At 38.6% G+C, this 17,981-nt stretch overlaps 1 protein-coding gene across 4 annotated transcripts in view; it reads left to right on the forward strand.

The window, feature by feature from the left end:
- The window catches only part of LOC130435361 (rho GTPase-activating protein 42), a 105,942-nt gene that overhangs the window by 11,485 nt on the left and 76,476 nt on the right, over positions 1–17,981 (forward strand). For all 4 annotated transcript variants that reach the window (XM_056765937.1, XM_056765938.1, XM_056765939.1 and 1 more), the window contains exons 2-3: positions 6,788–6,883; positions 16,264–16,325. In XM_056765937.1, the coding sequence (XP_056621915.1) occupies positions 6,788–6,883; positions 16,264–16,325 (158 nt within the window). The remainder of the gene's footprint in view (positions 1–6,787; positions 6,884–16,263; positions 16,326–17,981) is intronic.

Consider the following 17,981-nt stretch of genomic DNA (forward strand, 5'->3'; position numbering starts at 1 on the left):
GACTCGAGGACGACGTCGCGGGAAACCTCCTTCCCGAGTCCTGTGGTCCCGAGTCCTGTGGTCCCGAGTCCTGTGGTCCCGAGTCCTGTGGTCCCGAGTCCGGTGGTGTCAAACCCCAAATATTTTTTGGGGGGGCGCTGTGGGAAGGTGACGGTCCGTCCGGCACCGAGCCCGGCCCAGCAGCCGCCGGAGGTCGCTGCCCAGCCGCCAGGAGCGCTGCCCAGCCGCCGTCAGAGAGCGCTGCCCAGCCGCCGTCAGAGAGCGCTGCCCAGCCGCCGTCAGAGAGCGCTGCCCAGCCGCCGTCAGAGAGCGCTGCCCAGCCGCCGTCAGAGAGCGCTGCCCAGCCGCCGTCAGAGAGCGCTGCCCAGCCGCCGTCAAGTCCGGCTGCCCAGCCGCCGTCAAGTCCGGCTGCCCAGCCGCCGTCAAGTCCGGCTGCCCAGCCGCCGTCAAGTCCGGCTGCCCAGCCGCCGTCAGAGAGCGCTGCCCAGCCGCCGTCAAGTCCGGCTGCCCAGCCGCCGTCAAGTCCGGCTGCCCAGCCGCCGTCAAGTCCGGCTGCCCAGCCGCCGTCAAGTCCGGCTGCCCAGCCGCCGTCAAGTCCGGCTGCCCAGCCGCCGTCAAGTCCGGCTGCCCAGCCGCCGTCAAGTCCGGCTGCCCAGCCGCCGTCAAGTCCGGCTGCCCAGCAGCCGATCTTCCAACCCTGGTCCAGCCCGGCATTCCAGCCGTGGTCCAGCCCTACAGTCCTGCAGGGGACTAGGACAGTTCCCCCCAGGACTACCCCTGTCAAGTCCCCTGGGGCTCCGCGCCCTGGCGCGTCCCCAAGGGCTGGAACTTTCCCACCCAGCCCTCCCCCTTCTGGACTTCCCATGTTTTCTTGTCTGCCCCCACCCCCCCTCCCTTGTTTGTTGTTTTTATTGTCTCATCCCAATCCATTCGTAATCATGTCTTGTATGCCTCTTGTTATGTTTAGCTTGTCTGTCTGGTTTTTGTCCTTGTCTAAGTTAGTCTTGTCTTGTTAGTGACCCCTTGATGAACACCTGGAGGTGTTCATTAAAGGGGGGGCTTATGTCATGGTTCCACTACCATGTCATGTTTTATTCTTGTCTCAAGTGGAGCCATGGCATTGCCTGATGGTTTTGTGTGAGGAGAGATATTTTTGACCCTTGCGGTCTTCCATACTCTCCTCAAGTCGCGTCATTGCCCAACCCTCCTGTTTCATAGTTAGTGTTAATTACCTCCCCTATAAAGACTCCTCATGTTTCTTTGTCTCGTTGCTCGTGCATTGAATGTGTTTTTCCTGTTGAAGTCTTGCCTGGTTCCTGTTGTTCATTGTTCCTTGTATGCTGTTTATCAACCCTGTGTCTAGTAAGTCTTAGTTAGTGTTTGTTCCCAGTGTTTGTTTTGTAGTTTAGTAAGTTAGTGTCCTTGTTAAAGTTTATAGTTTATTCCTGTCTTGTTTTACCCCACCGTGGGTCTTTGTTTTGCCTGTTTTGTTTTGTTATTTGTAATAAATATCCGTTACCATCTATACCGTCTGTGTCTGCCTGCACTTGGGTTCTCACGCCATGTCTCAGAGAGAGATCCATGACACTAACCTGCATCCTGTCTTGCCAAGTGTTGCCAAGAATTGGATCTTCCTCCAAACTGTTGGCATGTGATTTTTTTCTGAGGAAAACATCTCCTCATGATTTATTCATGTTACTTTCTTCTTCTCTAGAGCACGAAAGATAATATTTTCTGAAATGTCTCAATGGTTTTGTATCCATACAATGGAAGTCAATGAGCTCCCAATGTTCTTCCAGATATCTTTGTGTTCTGCAAAAAAAATCATACAAGGATGGAAAGACACGAGGATGAAGAAATGATGAAGAAATGAATGGGATTGGCATTTTGAGTTTTGGCCATTTTGTTGGTTCGTTTTGATTGGGCTGTGTTGTTATGCAGATCTGGCAACCCTACCTACATCATAGTCTGCATGTTTAATTCGAGAACTATACGTGTATAATTACGGCCCTAAAACAATTGGTAAATTTCTTGTTTTATGTTTCACAGAACAAAAAACAGCATATGGGTTTTTCTAACAGCCAAAGCAACATAAGTCAAGTAAGGTCTGACACGAAGCAGGGAGGACGTCCGTGACCTTTTTGAAATGTCCTCCAAACATGCTTCTTCCATGCTATCTTGTTTTGCCCTTTGAGCTTGGATTGTCTTGTAAAGGAATGTTTTTATGTTCTACCCTGAAGCTGAGGGAGGTAATGACACACTCTCTCTGTATACGTGTTGGATATTACACAGACTGGTTCCAGCTGGGTTTATGTTCAGTCGGAGCCAGCGTGAGTCACTTTGGGTGTATAATGCATTATGACAGCTCACACTGGTCTGTCATCATTTTTGGATCCAGTGTTCCATCTTATCCGCACTGGTTTGATATTGAAACTCAGCGTGAACGTACGCAATTACGCATACAAGCAGGCGTACGTCCCATCATGCCACGGTGAGAACAGCTAGTGTTTCCCTTCAATATACCAGCTGTTTGAGCTTTGTTCCAAAACCTAGTGAGCTACCTACCTAGACGGGATTATTTGGCATTATAGGCATGATCCAGACACAAAGGTTGTCTGAAACAGTGAATGTGATGCAGCTAAGCGGGAGGATTCCTAGATGTGTTTGTTGCTGGAATTACATACCTGTCAAAATAACAGAAAAAAATAATTGAACCTTCAGTGGGAAATGATAGGTTCAAAATATTTTTTTTAATGGCCCAACCCAAGCCTTAAATTTTTTCACCCTTACGTTGTTATGAAAACCGTATATGGCTTTCTTTGTTATTCAGAACCAATGCAAAGTTCATTTTTTTTAAAACATGTGTTTTGCTTTTTCATTTTACAATGGGAGATGATATGTGCATCTAGTTTACAAACCTTTTTTATTTGTTAAACATCGCCGCTGACAGCTCTGCCCACCTTCCAATTTTGTATTCATAAAACATACACATACATGCATATATAAACATTAATAAACATTAATATAGAATTTAATTGATTGGCAAATATACATAAATGTAAATATTTCTTAAATATGGACACGTGTATGTGATTATTAATATAAAAAATTAAAATGCACAGTACACAGACATATTATGTAAACACAAACTTTTATTCTGAGTGTGTGACACCTTACAAAACTTTATCATTATTTCATTGCATTGTGTTCTCTATAGTCTATTGTCTCGAACTGTATCAAGTCTGAGTCAAGTCTGTTGTTCAGCTCACGTGAGTAGTACACCATGCATGTGCCCAAGTGACCAACAGTGGAGTCATTTTTTAGGTCTAAGACGTCTGTGTAAACAGCAGACAGTGAGGGAGCTCACTGGTTTGAAAAGAGTCAAGAAATTCCTGTTTACAATTCAAGCCAAGAGATTCCCAGAAGACATGGTGTGTTGGGAAGAGCGACACGTTTTATGCTGAATAGGCGGGATAAAAAAAATAAACAGAGAAGCACAAAGTGACAGGGAAGCTCTGTGGAGATGGATAGCCGATTACCTGGAGAGAGAGAAGGACAGTTTGGACAGCTGAGATAGACAGGATGGAAAAGTGGTTGATTGGTGGAGGAGCGGCCTTGTAAAGAAGATACACATTGTGCCGACGGAGGTTCGGACAACTTTGTCTCGCCATCTGGCCCAGGAATCCCCCAGTGATGTTAGTGTTGATATTGGGGGCCAGGAGAACAAGGCCCAGAATTATCTGGGGCTCCCTTGAGGCATTAATGCAGATTGTTGGTGAAGAATAGCGAAGCAGATTATTTCTGTAGTAATAAAGTAAATTACCACTCATTTTGTTGGATTACGAGGAGACAGACGTACACGATCAATCTACATTTTCGTTCGTTGTATCATCGTAAGAATGATAAATTTCACCATCAAATACACACTTTATGTATATCCATTGCTCTTAAAGGCACTATATGTAAGATTTTTGCATTGAAATACAAAACAACACAAAACATCTGAGGAAAATATACATGAATGCACAATTACTTAATCTAAGCAAACATTTTATGTTAAGTGTCTGAAAGATGGTTGGACAGCAACAGGTAACCCATCCGCTTATTTCACCACATGACACCCGCTTTAATTTTACTCAAGCTCTGGTCTTGGAGAAGTCAGGATTGTTGGACATTAATGCTCTCACTGAAGGTTGAAGGAAAGTGAAGTATCTGTGGATCTGTTGGTACGAGAGGTGAGGGCTGCTGCATTATTGATGGCGCTCATTCAGCTTGACCGAGCAAACTGACAACTCAAACAGATTATTGACCGGCATCTCGGAGTCTCTGAGCGGGTGCGTGCCATGAGATGATGTACACTCTCACTCAATACATCAGTGCATAACCCTGTTAAGGGCTCTTAGTGCTTTGGGAGACGAGGTAGGAACCTGTTGCTGAAGTATATTCTTGTTTTTCTGCGAGTTATTCTCCAGTTTCAAATCAGGCTTGATCTTTAAGGAGACAAAACCATGCAGTACTGAAGGATAGCAGGATGGGGTTGTTAGGATGTTCTGGCTGGTTCCCAGGGTGTTTCTAAAGAGTTGGTAATGTGTTGTTTTTATTGGGATGTTGTAAAGTTGTGCAGGATGTTCTAGGTGGTTGCTAGGATGTCGGTGTTCTGGATGATTAGGTGGGTACTTACTGGCCAAAGAAAAACTTAACCAGAGTTTTAATGATACAGATTTGACTTGGTCTCAATGTAAGTTGCCTGGAACAACAAAAGCAAACTTCTTCTGAACTCATCAAACCCCAAAATTTGATGTCTCATTCCAAGCACAAACTTGAAATAGCAATCACAAACACTAATAACACAATATTGCGACAACTAAAAACAAAACACTCATACTCCTAAGCATGAAAAACATGATTTTCCTTTCCATTAAAAAGATATATTTTATGATTGTGCACTATTGCTGTAACATCCCGTGGACCTGGTCAAATTGACCCATATTGGAATGAATGCAATTTGCTAAAAATCACACTATAAAAAAACAAAAAAGAATCAGTTACACACAATAAACTTTTAAAATCAACACTTGTTAAACGTTACAAATTGTAAATGAACAGTGGGTCATTTTGAATTTGTGTATTCATTTTCTTGCTGTCAACTTTATTTTAATTTATGTTCAAAACATCATCAACAACTGAACAATTTATAGGCAGACATTTTTTGGTTATACTAGTTGAACATTTCTTCACATTTTGATAGCAAGTGGGCTAAATATATATAAATATGTAAAAATAAATACCTTCTGTGCAAGGCAAGACCATATTTTAGTCCAATTATTGCATTCGGTCTAAATACAATTACAGGATACCCTATTTCCTGTCAAACTATGTATTTGCATAACTATATAGACTCTGTAAGTACTTCATCAATAGGAAATGAACCTTGACATGAAACATCCCAGTGTTTATTCCCTGTGACATTGAAGTGGACTTTACTGTATTTCCTCCTCCTTCTTTGAATTCTGAGAAGTTATATTTTAATCAAACCTGCCTCCTTTGTGCTGCTAATGCAATGAGCCACGGAAACACTGTGTTGGGTTCATGCGGTTTAAACAGCCGACAGAATTTATATTTCTGCCTACTGTTGATGTTTTTTTTGTTTGTTGTCAAAAGCAGGCACAAACTGAACAGAAAATTACAGTTTGATGCAACTGCATGATGCAAATAAGGAAGAAATAGAAGAAATGCTTCGGCCAAATCAAATGTAAAAGTAATTAGGTGCAAATCATGAAATATTGCCTCGAATAAAACTTTATGTTCTCTTTTCTTTCCCCTCAGCTTTTTCGGCACTATGTTTTAAATGTTAGGGTAGATTTAACATAAGTGAAGCATAATATCCCAAATTGACGTTACACTTGAAAGCAAAACAGCCACCGTTCTGTGGATTGTACGACAGTGAGCTGTTGATCTGTGTGGAATTACAAGTCTCGGTTAAAGCTGATCACTTCGAGCCCTGTGTCAGTCGGCGTATTAGCTCTGGTCTGGCTAATGAGCTTTACAATGCTTCCTCGTGGCCTTTCTTGATAGATGTCAATGAGAAATTTACCCAGCAGTCAAAGTGCAAACTCAGTATTCCACCCTGACAAATTTCGTTCTTTCAGACTCAAAAGAGTGATTTTCCATCTCCCAAACCCTGCGTTCCTCTAAATAGAAGTTTAAGGGGAAAATAATGAGAAAACCTTTTTCTTTGTCAGTTTTGGAAGACTGGTGGGTATTTAGACAAGCAGTCGGGTCTATCACCTCTTTTAAAGTTGATGAAATGGCTTTCCTCTGATGCCTCATTACAGTTTTTGATTGAGTTGCTTAGTGTTTCCTCCTCAAGTCCTTTCCGCCCACTCACGATGGCTCATACGTACGTTTAGCTCTGCAAATGAGATCTCATTAATTCTCACCAGGGAACAGATATTATGCACTTGCCTTTTTGTACAGAGTCCTATAAAAGAGAATGCATCTTTGACTAAAGGAATACTGTGTTTTCAAGCAGTTGCATGTCTGTGTGATAAAGTATTTGAAGGCCTGACACAAATAGAACTTGATATTTCTTTCATTTTTGCACCGTGATGGTTGTGTTATACCAAGAGAGATATGGGCTCGCAGAACCTCTGTGTGGGCAAGCCGAAACATTTTCATCAGGGTTGCAGGAGATACAGGCAATCTCTGCCTTATCTCAGTCATACTTGATATTTGGGGTAGATTTGTGATGAGATTTTTAAGTGTTGTCTTGCTTTGTCTCTTTCAGATCTCTCTTCAGCTGTGCAGAAGTTCTCTCAGTCTTTACAAGAGTTCCAGTTTGAATGTATTGGTGATGCGGAAACAGATGATGAATTAAACATCGGTGAGTTTGAATCCGGCCTTGTGTGCTGACAATGAGCCACAGAAACACTGTGTTAGGAACATGCGGTTTTAAGAGACGACAGAAATGCTATTTCTGCCTACTGTTGATGTTTTTTTTGTCAAAGGCAGGCACAAAGAGAACAGAAAAACACATTGTAAACTATAGATGCACCAATATATTGGCCAATAATCGGTATTGGTCAACAAAAGCACATTCTCACACTATTGACTATCGGCTGATAGTTTAACAAAAGCAGATGATCAGGGCCGATATATCCTGTCAATCTAAAGACCGGAAAAGGCAATGAGTTTGAGCTCCGTACATATAAGATGTTAACAAACACCACTAGTTTGATGTTCGGTAAATATTAGTCATTATATGAATTAATAACATTCAGAAAGTTATGAAATATAAATTTAATTGTCGGTATCTGCAGATACCACTCTGAATAATTTAATGTTGGTGCATCTCTATTGAAAAGACAGATTTCTTCTATATTTTAGTTGTTATTTATGTTACGTCATGGTGCATTATCTAATGTTAACAGTGACAGCTTTTGATTTAAAGAATGTATTAGTAAATGCTGAAATTAACATGAATAAGTATTAATAAATGCTTGGATTACTGCTCATTATTTGTTCATGTTAGCTAATGCATTAACTAATTGTTTACAAATGGCAATTTATTGTTAAGTGTTACCAATATTTCTGTTGTATCTTGCTTCTCATGTGTATCTTCTGAGTAAAAAGACCTCTAATCCTATACATTTTTATATGAGATGTTGAAATGTTATTGCTAAGAGATTTCAGGTGATCTGTTGAGAAGAGCTTTCATTTAAAGGAACAGTTCCCCCAAAAATGAGAATTCTGTCCAACCTCAAGTCCAAATCTGTACACATTTCTTTGTTCTGATGAACACATAGTGTAGAAAGGTTCAATAAAAGGAAGGAAGGAGGCGGGAACCGGCAGATATTTAAATAAAGTTTTAATCAAAATAATATCAAACTACAAAGACAGCCGGCAGCCCCTCACAGCCTACTGCCGGCGACTAAAACAAACTATAATAAAAACACTAAAGTAAAATGTCAGCAGCCACCTCACCGAACAAAAGAACATACATACAAACGTAAAACATGTTCGGGCCTGGTGCTCTCTCGTTGACGGTCCGGTCGCCGTGACACGAGACCGGTGCGCGCACAGCTGGCGCTTATTAACACTCACTCGCCGGCCTCAAATCACGGACTCGCCCCGCCTACTCCACTACACATAGAAAGATATTTGGAAGAATGCTTGTAACCAAACAGTTCTAAGCCATGATTGACTACCATAGTAAGAAAATTTGCTGTATACTTTTTTTGTTCTGTTGAACACAAAGGAAGATATTTTGAAGAATGTTGGACAAAAGTTATTGTGAATTTTTGTCTATCATTGTAGTGGTATTTTGGTACTCTGGTAGTCAATGGGTCCCAAAAACTGTTTGGTTGGTTAGGTTTTGGGCGAGTTGATGAAGACAGATTTTTTTCTTTCTTTTCTATTTCTGAGATGTATAAGACTCAAGCACAAGCACAAGTTTCCATTAGTTCTCCATATAATCTCATTGATGTTCAGAAAAAATCATTGAGATTTTTTCTAATGGGCTGGGTTGAGATGTGGCTTGAAAGTCTGAAATTGAAAGAATGATATTTTTCAAAACCATATGTTCTAAGGCAATGCTGTCCACATAGTTGAATTCAAATTTTAAGTGAAAATTTTCAGACAAAGCATAAAGATACTATTCGAATATAACTGAAAACTCCATTAAGCTGTCAGAGCTATGAAAGATCAATGTCTGAGCAATAAAATGTCCCTCTAAATCCATTACTACCCGGTCTGCTTAACCAATCACAGACCAGTTTAATGGAAAGTTCTCCTAATGCTGAGAGGGAAAGTTTTCCTCATTTCCCTGCCCTTACTGCATTTTCTCTGTCCCAGATGAACGGGATTGTCATTTGAATCAGGACTTTCCCCTTGAAATTCCTTTATAGCTACTTGGAGACTCTAGGCCATTGATCACAAACTAAAGTTTTGATGTGCAAGCTGTCACAGAAGCCCTTAGCTGTAATCATTTTGATTAGTAAACAGATTCCGGTATCAAAATTAGCATCGGGCGTGCTGGTTTCACGTCCCATTCCAGATTTACCTCAACAGGCTGAAAGCTTGCTCAGATTGCCTGGCAAGCATGCATAATGTATTGTATTGATTTGCTTACATTTCAGACAAAGAGGTCTCCGCTTAGCCCTTTAAGAGATCAGAGTAACTAATTGTGATTTGTGTCAGAGATGAAGGAAAATGCAGACCGCTCACCTTAGTAGGTGTGCAGCAGATGTACCGAGATTATAAACCCTGATGGGTTGATCACTCATCCTGCACCGTCTCTATACACACCCATTCATCTTTCTCTCTCTTTCTCTCATGTGTCATTACTTTGTTAAATATTTTCCCGTCTTGCTCTGTGCATTGTGGGCTGGCTTGACACTCAGACCATCTGTATCTAACAGTTGGCTTCCTTCCTTTTCGTCGCATCAAGCAGCCTGTCATTTACCCAGTACCTTTTCCCTTAATTTCTAAGCAATCTTATGATCTCGAAAGCTAATTAAATGTGTTGCGGTGCTACAAAGCAAGCTGATAATACAGCATCTAGTCCAATTTGGCCCTTCTCTACCCCTCGTCTGGGCGCCAAACACGAGTGTGATGAATTTTGCCGTTTTTCTCTGTTGTCTGGTTTAAAGGGATGTTGGTGGTTCAGCCACAATGAGTTTTTTGGATGGCATCAACACAAACCCATCAGCCATACGGAGGCTCGGCTAATGGACGGCTTTAACCATTGTGTGGGGTTTTGTGATTCAGAAAATGTTAATAGGCTGGAAATAATAGGGCTGTGACTGTTGATTTACTAGTGTAATGTTGCGGAATGAACTTTGTATACATTTCATGGACAGCTGCATGTTCATAAAACCTGACGCTGCGTTTTATGTCTATTTGACATGGATCCAGTATTCTGGTTTTCCCGGATCTGTCTGTCTAATGATGAAAGGGTCTCAGCCTCAGACGGCAAGCTCATGGACCGCCCAGCCTCTGTTAATGATAAGCACTCACAAAAAATTGCTGAAGAGTGGACCACACTTTAAAGTGATAGTTCAACCAAAAATTTCTGTCATCATTTATTCACCCTCTTGTCATTTCAAACATGGATGAATTCCTTTCTTTCGCAAAACACAAAATAAGATATTTGGAAGAATTAGACATTCATAAAGGTTTGGAATGAGAAGAGGGTGAGTAAATGATGACAGAATTGTCATGTTTGGGTGAACTGTACCTTTAAGCTAATGGTCCACTATGTGAAACAGTATTGTAAAGTCTTGACCTTGTTAAATAGTTATGTTTTTTCTGGAGAACAGGTAAATGGTCACCCATTTTGTCAGCCAATGTAAGCTTGCCGTTTATTTGGTTCAAATCCAAATCTCCAAACTTTTGTAAATAATTGCATTTATAATCCAATTTGATGTAATGCAACTAATTAAATAAAGATTGTGTATAATGCATGCTTTATTTCATGTTATTGTTTGTTTTTATTCTTTGCTTTCAAAAATTAATCAATTAAATATCAAAAATGTAAGTAGCATAACATTGGCCACTTTCCTAAGGCAAGGCATATTTATTTACATTTATTTTGTTTTTATTTATTGTATGGTTTGTTTATTAGAACTTGCACTATCAATAGAACAGTCCAATAACAAACGTATAGACAATTCACAAAATTGCAATAAGATCATGATAATATATTTCCATATATTATTTTTTCCATATTTTTCATAATTCCATATTTATCGTTTGGTGCTACTGTCTGTACTTACCCTAGTTAAGTAGCAATACATTTAAAATACATTTTTTCACACTAAAGGTGTGACCAAAATTTCCGCACATTAAAGAATACATACAACCCCACCTTTTGTCAATAATACAAAAATGTGTCTTCATTTTCTGCATGTTTAGCATTTTGAGAGGTGTTTTGACACAGCCACCATACTCTGTGAGTTGATCCAATCTGAATGAGAAATAAAGTGTGGAGTACAAATATATCGAATATTAAGAGAGATTGTGGCAGATGATTGCAGAACAGCTTGGAAAACTGGGTGCAAGAAAGAGACACGCAATCGTGTCGATCAGAATCAGTGTGCAAAGTTTCGGTGCGTGACACATTTTTAGGATTGCAAACACGCTTAAAAACAAAAAAACACGATAAACACTTACGAAAATTTCATCATAAGTGTGCAAATACCTTAAGTATAGTTTAAATATATTAATGTATTTATAGACTTATCACTTAAAACTTACTGATACAAAATTGTAATTCGACTTTATTTGGAGTACTACCTGTACACAATGCACATTTCTTAATATAACGCCTAAAATGTGTTTTAATGTCACTTTTAAAACAGATTACATTTTTTTTATAATACCAGTCTTTTAAAGGCAGGGTAATCAATTTCTGAAAACTGATTGAAATTGACCACAACATACTACAACATAAAGAGGAACACTCACCTTCCAGCATTGCTCCGCCCTCAAACGTGCTATGCAAAGCAGGCACGAAATGCTTAGCTTTACCCAGAGCAATTGAGAGTGAGAGTCGCGTCTCCTACGTTGACTCAAAAGAACAGTTTTTTTCCCAGTTTCAATAGTTACTGGAAATTACTAGTAACGCATTGAGCTGCGACTTAACAGACCAACTGAGGTAAACTTCTATCCAATTTAAAGATGAAAGCCATTTAATGAATTAAAAATGAAAGAAATAAAGGATTTACAGAGAAAACATAACTTCCTGGAACTATCTGAAGGCCCCATGAATCACATGACACTCCTGCTTTTTGGACTTCTGTTGGCAGAACTCTCTCTCTCAATGGCTCTGGCTTTATCATAGCCTAGACCACAAAAATAATGATGCAAATGAATAAAATAAGTGATGACGACACGAGTATGTATGGTTCCAGATAAACAATGACGCTCAAAACTGCTCCGTTACACAGCTAATATATTACTACAATAACAATAATAACATAATCTTGGTTCTGACAAACAACGAAACCAATGTTACTCACACACTGATCCGAATCAAAGCAACCTCCTTGGGGTTGATTTTTAGACAATCTTTCTCTCCAACGTCTCTCTGCTGGTAAGCCTTCACTATAGTATCGCGGGTGTTAACCTATAGCTGCTAAAAGCCTTTGTCATAGTACTGTGGGTCCTAACGCATCTTCGCTCGAAAGTCTTAATAAAAATAAAAGTCCTAGCTCCTGCCTGATTTTTATCCTTCTTTTTAAACTTAAAATCCACAGACCCTTTACTTTTATATATATAAATAAGAACTTTCTACGGTCTTTCTAATGCCCGCTTGCTCTCTTCCCTCCGTCAACATGGGCAAAACTGAAAAAAAATGATGCAAGATATTTAAAGTTTACCTGAAGTATGTTTGCAATAGTTCCACTTTAGCACAATCAAATATACTTCAAAATACAATATATCTTTAGTTTGACTATTTAAGTGCATTTAGCACACTTTCAGTTGTTCCAAATTAGCAGACTAACAATATATAAATAAATTTGCATTATACTTAGTATTAAAGACAATTTAAAATAAAATACATTTTTTTTTTCAAACAAAGTATATGTATTTTCACTGGGGCTTTGCAACAAAGCAAAATTGTTAACAGAGCTTCAGAAAAGAAATATGGATTTATACAGCACATTTAGAAAGCAATAGTTATAAATATTATATTGGCAAAAGATATATGAGAAGTAAAAAAAATCAATTAGATTTCAAAATGTATAGGCGTTATTAGAAATTGTCAAACCCTGATTGGCGAGGGGAAAGAAGTTGACATCTGTCACATGTCATGGAAAGTTTTCAAAGTGTCTGGTTTTGTTGTTGTGCTCTCACAGTATCCAGCTCTAAAAGGGTAAGATTACTCTTACTGAAGAAAAATGTAATTGTCTTTTGGAATCAATCTGGTCATCGATGAAAGTGAGCTCTCACAGTGACTTGACCGGACCCCATGTGTGTTGTGGGACCAGAATCTTGATGCAGCCGAGCCTCAATCTACTTTGAAGCTCTATCCGGCCCGCGACGCATCAGCAGTCTGTCTGGCGGTACAGACGGGGTCAGCTGACCTCCTATCGATTTCATCCCATGACTTCCAGCTGTGACATTCACAATCCACACCAGTTATCCTGAAATCAATCCTACAGAAAGATTGATGTAGCTAGAGAAATATTAATTGTCCTATAAGTACAAGCCCTTCTCCAGCTGGGATGAGGCGATCACTGTTTCTTTTCGATCTTTCTTTCTCCTTCATGTTTTTCTCGTGCTATCTCAGTTTTATTTTTCTCTTTTTATTTTTCTGACATCTGCATTAGTCGCACACTTCGATTTGTAAACAGCTTTCGTTTTGTCTGAATAGTTTTTAAATGAACACTGAATCACATAGAAATTACAGCTTTTAAGCACCATCATGTTGGAGCTCTGTATCATCCCGATCTTGATTTATGGAGAATACATTACAGGTTTCTAAATGAGTGGGCTGTTCTGTGACTGCCTGTCTCGTCATCTCTTCTCAAATGTGTGTACGTCAGTTCTGTTCCTGTCCTAGCCTAGAAGCTCATTTCTGAGATTGACTCATCAGATCTGTCATTTTCCCCATTAACCTGTGAGTGATACTTCTGCTTTAACCTCTCTTTTCCGCTATATCCTGTCTTAAGTACCTCATCTCGTAGTGATGTCCATCCTCAGCTTCTTCCCTCATCTTCTACATCAAATATCTCTCACTTTCTCTATGATTCTCATTTCCTTATCTTATTTATTCTCTTTTTTAGGAAGTTAAAAGCAGTACATTCGGTAATATGTAAAACGTTAATATGTCATTTAATCAAAGAGATATTGTTTGAATGTCAGTAACGAAACACATCTCATCCTCCATTGATTCCTATAGTATTCAGTTTTCCTTCAATGGTAGTAAATGAGTTCTATTTGATTAGTGACATTATACCGGTTTGGAGCAACCTGAGGGTGAGTAAATGAGGACAGAATTTTCATTTTTGGGTGAACTATCCCTTTAATGTTTCAATACTCTCTACATGCTGCTACAAGTCAGCCATCATGTTGATTCACTGATAAAGTGTACACAACATAGTTGTGAAAGTATCAAACCATCAATGTTTTTTTCCAACACAAATTAAATAAAAAACATTGGATAAAAAAAGTTTAGGGCAAAAACAAATAATACTAAGCAAAACAAAATAAAAACTAGAAACGCACATAAATAACATAACAGCTAAACCATAAAAAGTATGTTTTACATTATCTGCATACTTCTGTATGTTCGTTTAGAAAAATAAAAATTGCCTTGATATATTTATTTAATAAAAGTATTTGAATATAGGTTAGATTTAATTTACAAACAATTAACTTCTTTTGCTGTTTTTGAGGCTTTGATTATGTTTTTTTGGGTGTAGAACAATGGATGTTCATGGTACTAATTTAAAAAAACGCTTTATATTTTACTTATTTCAAGGCTATTGTTCACCCTTGACTGTCCCTCTTCTCACAAAACGACTGGATTTCTTCTGGTCCATATAAAATCCCTCTTTCCGATACGCTCTGACACACACACAATATCAGCCAATGTTAATGTCATGGAAGCTGTAACTTGTTAATTAAGAACGCAGTTCAGTCGAATGTTTACAATCTCTGATAACCAAACACTACTCCAGTGGCTCTTCCTCTTCTCTAAGGAAGGCCTCGCCGCTTATTTGGCATATTCCTGTGGTCAGAGGTCACCAAAAACACTCGGAATAGTGACATCATGTACCCGGGAAGTAGAGGGCTGTTGTCCGATTCAAGCAGTTCCCTGTAGTCCTTGAAAGTGAATCTTGTTAAAGACAATATCTCGCTTGGCATTGAACTTTGAGCTTTATACTTTTGCAGGTATTATTTATGCTCTAACAGTAACAATACACACTAACTAAAGGTTGAAAAAAGGAATTGCGGGCTAGTCCCTTAAAAGCATGCATAGGATACAGTATTCCGTATCGTATTACACATTATTTAGCAAGTAATCACATATCGTTTTTCAATATGTGCAGCTCTACTACCAAACATCTGCAATGGATATTTATTTAACGCATAGTTTCAACAACTTAAAAATATACAAAACCAACCACGTTTTAGAAATTTTAGAGCATATAATATTCAAATTTTGCATTTCACCAAAAGTATAAAAAATATAGAGATATAGCTCAATAATATAACTGCCCAGTGCTAATAGTGAACCTGCTCTTCTCATGTCTGGAATGAATGGGTGTTTTAAGAGTGTTTTGGGAAATGGTGTGCCTGCGTTCAGATCTCCGTAGCTGCTAAAAGCCAAAGAGCGTAAATGCACAAAGAAAGTTGGGTGGCTATCTGGACCGCTGGTCTAATAGTTATGTTTATAGACTTGGCATGCTGGACCTGAGCAAATGTCCAAGCCCAACCTGAGTTAAAGTCCATCTAGGGAGAGAGAGCAGCTGTCTGTCTCCTCCATGCCCTGTTCAAGTGAAGCAATGAAGCCATCAGTGGCAACCAAACGCTGGTTTGAGCTTTCACAGACTGCCGTGCCGAGGACAGGGCCAGCCAGTGCTGTTTGGATGTTGACCAGGTTGCACTGGGTTTTATTTTAATGTATAGTGTTTGTGTCAGTGATACACTGAATGCATGTTTTTTTTAATTGAGACTTTTGTTAGGTATTAAAAATAAAAGTGTAAAAAATATGTCAATATTTACTATTTTTTGAAAATGGAAAGCTAGAACTCGTCTCTCAGTTGATAGAAAACGTTAACGTTTTCATTTCTTTTCACTTAACAGGACCTGATAAATTTAGATAGTTTAGTTTTGGCATTACTTGGCCATACCATTTATCCCATGTAGGGTCATGCAGTATCCAGCGAAAAATGTGAAATACAGTATGTGCAAACTTCCTTGTTTCTAAATATTTTTAGTTAACTAGGTGATCTATTGCATCTCAAAACATTTAAGTATTGCTGAATAAAAATTATTTAACGCTGCTCTTTCTACATTTTGAACGAAAGCAGAGGTCTTTCTTAACTGTGCTGTATTGATTTAAGTTCATGGAATCATTTCTGTTGTTCATTCTACATTCACCGTAAATGCTGAATCATTCATGGCAATAAATCAATGCTAACTGCGTCTCCCTAACTGCATTTCTATTGACCCACATGAATCAAATTATTATTTGTTTGAACTTTAACTGGCAAATGCAAATGGCTTAATAACTGTATTTTTCTCTCTCAGCTCAGTCCTTTAAAGAGTTTTCCCAGCTGCTTAACACCATGGAAGAGGAGAGAAGACGGCTGGTAAGAAGTGACATTTTGCCAAATAAAAGCATCTCAGTAACCTATCACTAAAACGTAAATCTCTTTATCATTGACAAATGTTTTAGTTATCGTCATTGTACTATAGTAACACCAAACCTTTTGGGACATGTACTTTCTTAAAATATTTTGAACAATACCATGTTATCTCAACATTTGCAGGTTTGTTATTCCCAGATAACACACGGTAAATTTAATCCTGCGAATCATTTTGACTGGTTGTTTTGACAAATTAAAAATAATTATGTATTTTAATAACATATACTGTATGACATTATAATACAAATAATTTAACCCAATTGCCCGTTTGTGACATTTAAACTTTGTTTCTTACCTTAAACCGAAAATAAACAGCTTTTCCTAACGGAAGGTCTGCATTCTGTAAAAGTGATCTACATGTCATGTCCAGTTTTTTTCTCATGTGGCAAGCAGCAGTGTAATAAGGAGGATAATGTACAAGCAGCCGGCTGTTATACCTTCCTTTGGTAATGACAATACTATGTTTTAATATTCTTATTATTCACTCCCTGGATTCCGTCCCCCCGCGTTCCCTCCCATTTCAAGCCCTAGTGAAGTCTACTTTTGTTCGAGAAACATTAACAAAAAACTGTATATTGCATAGCTGTATACACACAATCATGTATGCCATTGTTGTTTCAGGTATACTTGTATATAGACTGGACACGTAATCTGCATGTTTTGCCTTTCATAGTTTACAAAGGGACAAAAATTGTATAATTTTCAAAAACTTGTAATTTCTAAAGTTTGAGATTTCAGTCCAGCGAAATGTCATTGTCTTGTAAATGAAAAAGCCAAAAGTATAAAAAAAGTTTCAATTTTCAGTTGAAAACATTATTGAGTGAACCAAGACATGCACCGTAGTAATACTACAGATCCATTAAATGTTGTCATGTTATCTGATACTATCACATGCTGTAATGTTGTACCACCAACGCAGCCATTTGCAAAGAGTGATAGTTACTCTGTTTTGCTGTTTCTTATGATCTAATTAACATTTTTACATTTACATTAATGCATTTGGCAGACGCTTTTATCCAAAACGCTTAAATTGCATTGTATTATACATTTTTTTCTGACTATGTGCAATCCCCTGGTATCGAACCCATGACCTTGGCAATTAACACCTTACAACATCTTTATTAACAGAACTGCTAATGAGAAAGTAAACAAACAAAGGTTTTTTTTGGTGGGTAAAACAGCAGCATGTTCCGACAAGTGTGACTTTTGTAGATAAGACGCAGTAATGTGTTTTTAAGCAACATATTGTAGTAGACAAGTCAGTTAGCAGACAACAACTACTTACCTCTACCATAGGGATGCAAGTCTCTGTATTGTTTCTTGTTACTTGTGGGCGATGTGTGTGTTTTAGAACAGGCAAAATAGGAACATCCTATTCCAGTAAATCGGACACATTACTGTGTGTTTTGACACAAAAGCCTTTTTATTTTGGCCCATCAGCCCTGTTTTCTACCAAAGGCCCCTTTATGTTTGTCATTATTGTCTGACAGTTACAGTAAATTAAAACAACAAGGAAACACTAATATAAATATGTTCTTTCATCTAGCACATATTCTTACATTTCTTCTTGAATTTCAAGCTATACAAATAGCAATGCTG

The sequence above is a fragment of the Triplophysa dalaica genome, chromosome 14, assembly GCF_015846415.1.
Source record: "Triplophysa dalaica isolate WHDGS20190420 chromosome 14, ASM1584641v1, whole genome shotgun sequence".
Classification (NCBI taxonomy): domain Eukaryota; kingdom Metazoa; phylum Chordata; class Actinopteri; order Cypriniformes; family Nemacheilidae; genus Triplophysa; species Triplophysa dalaica.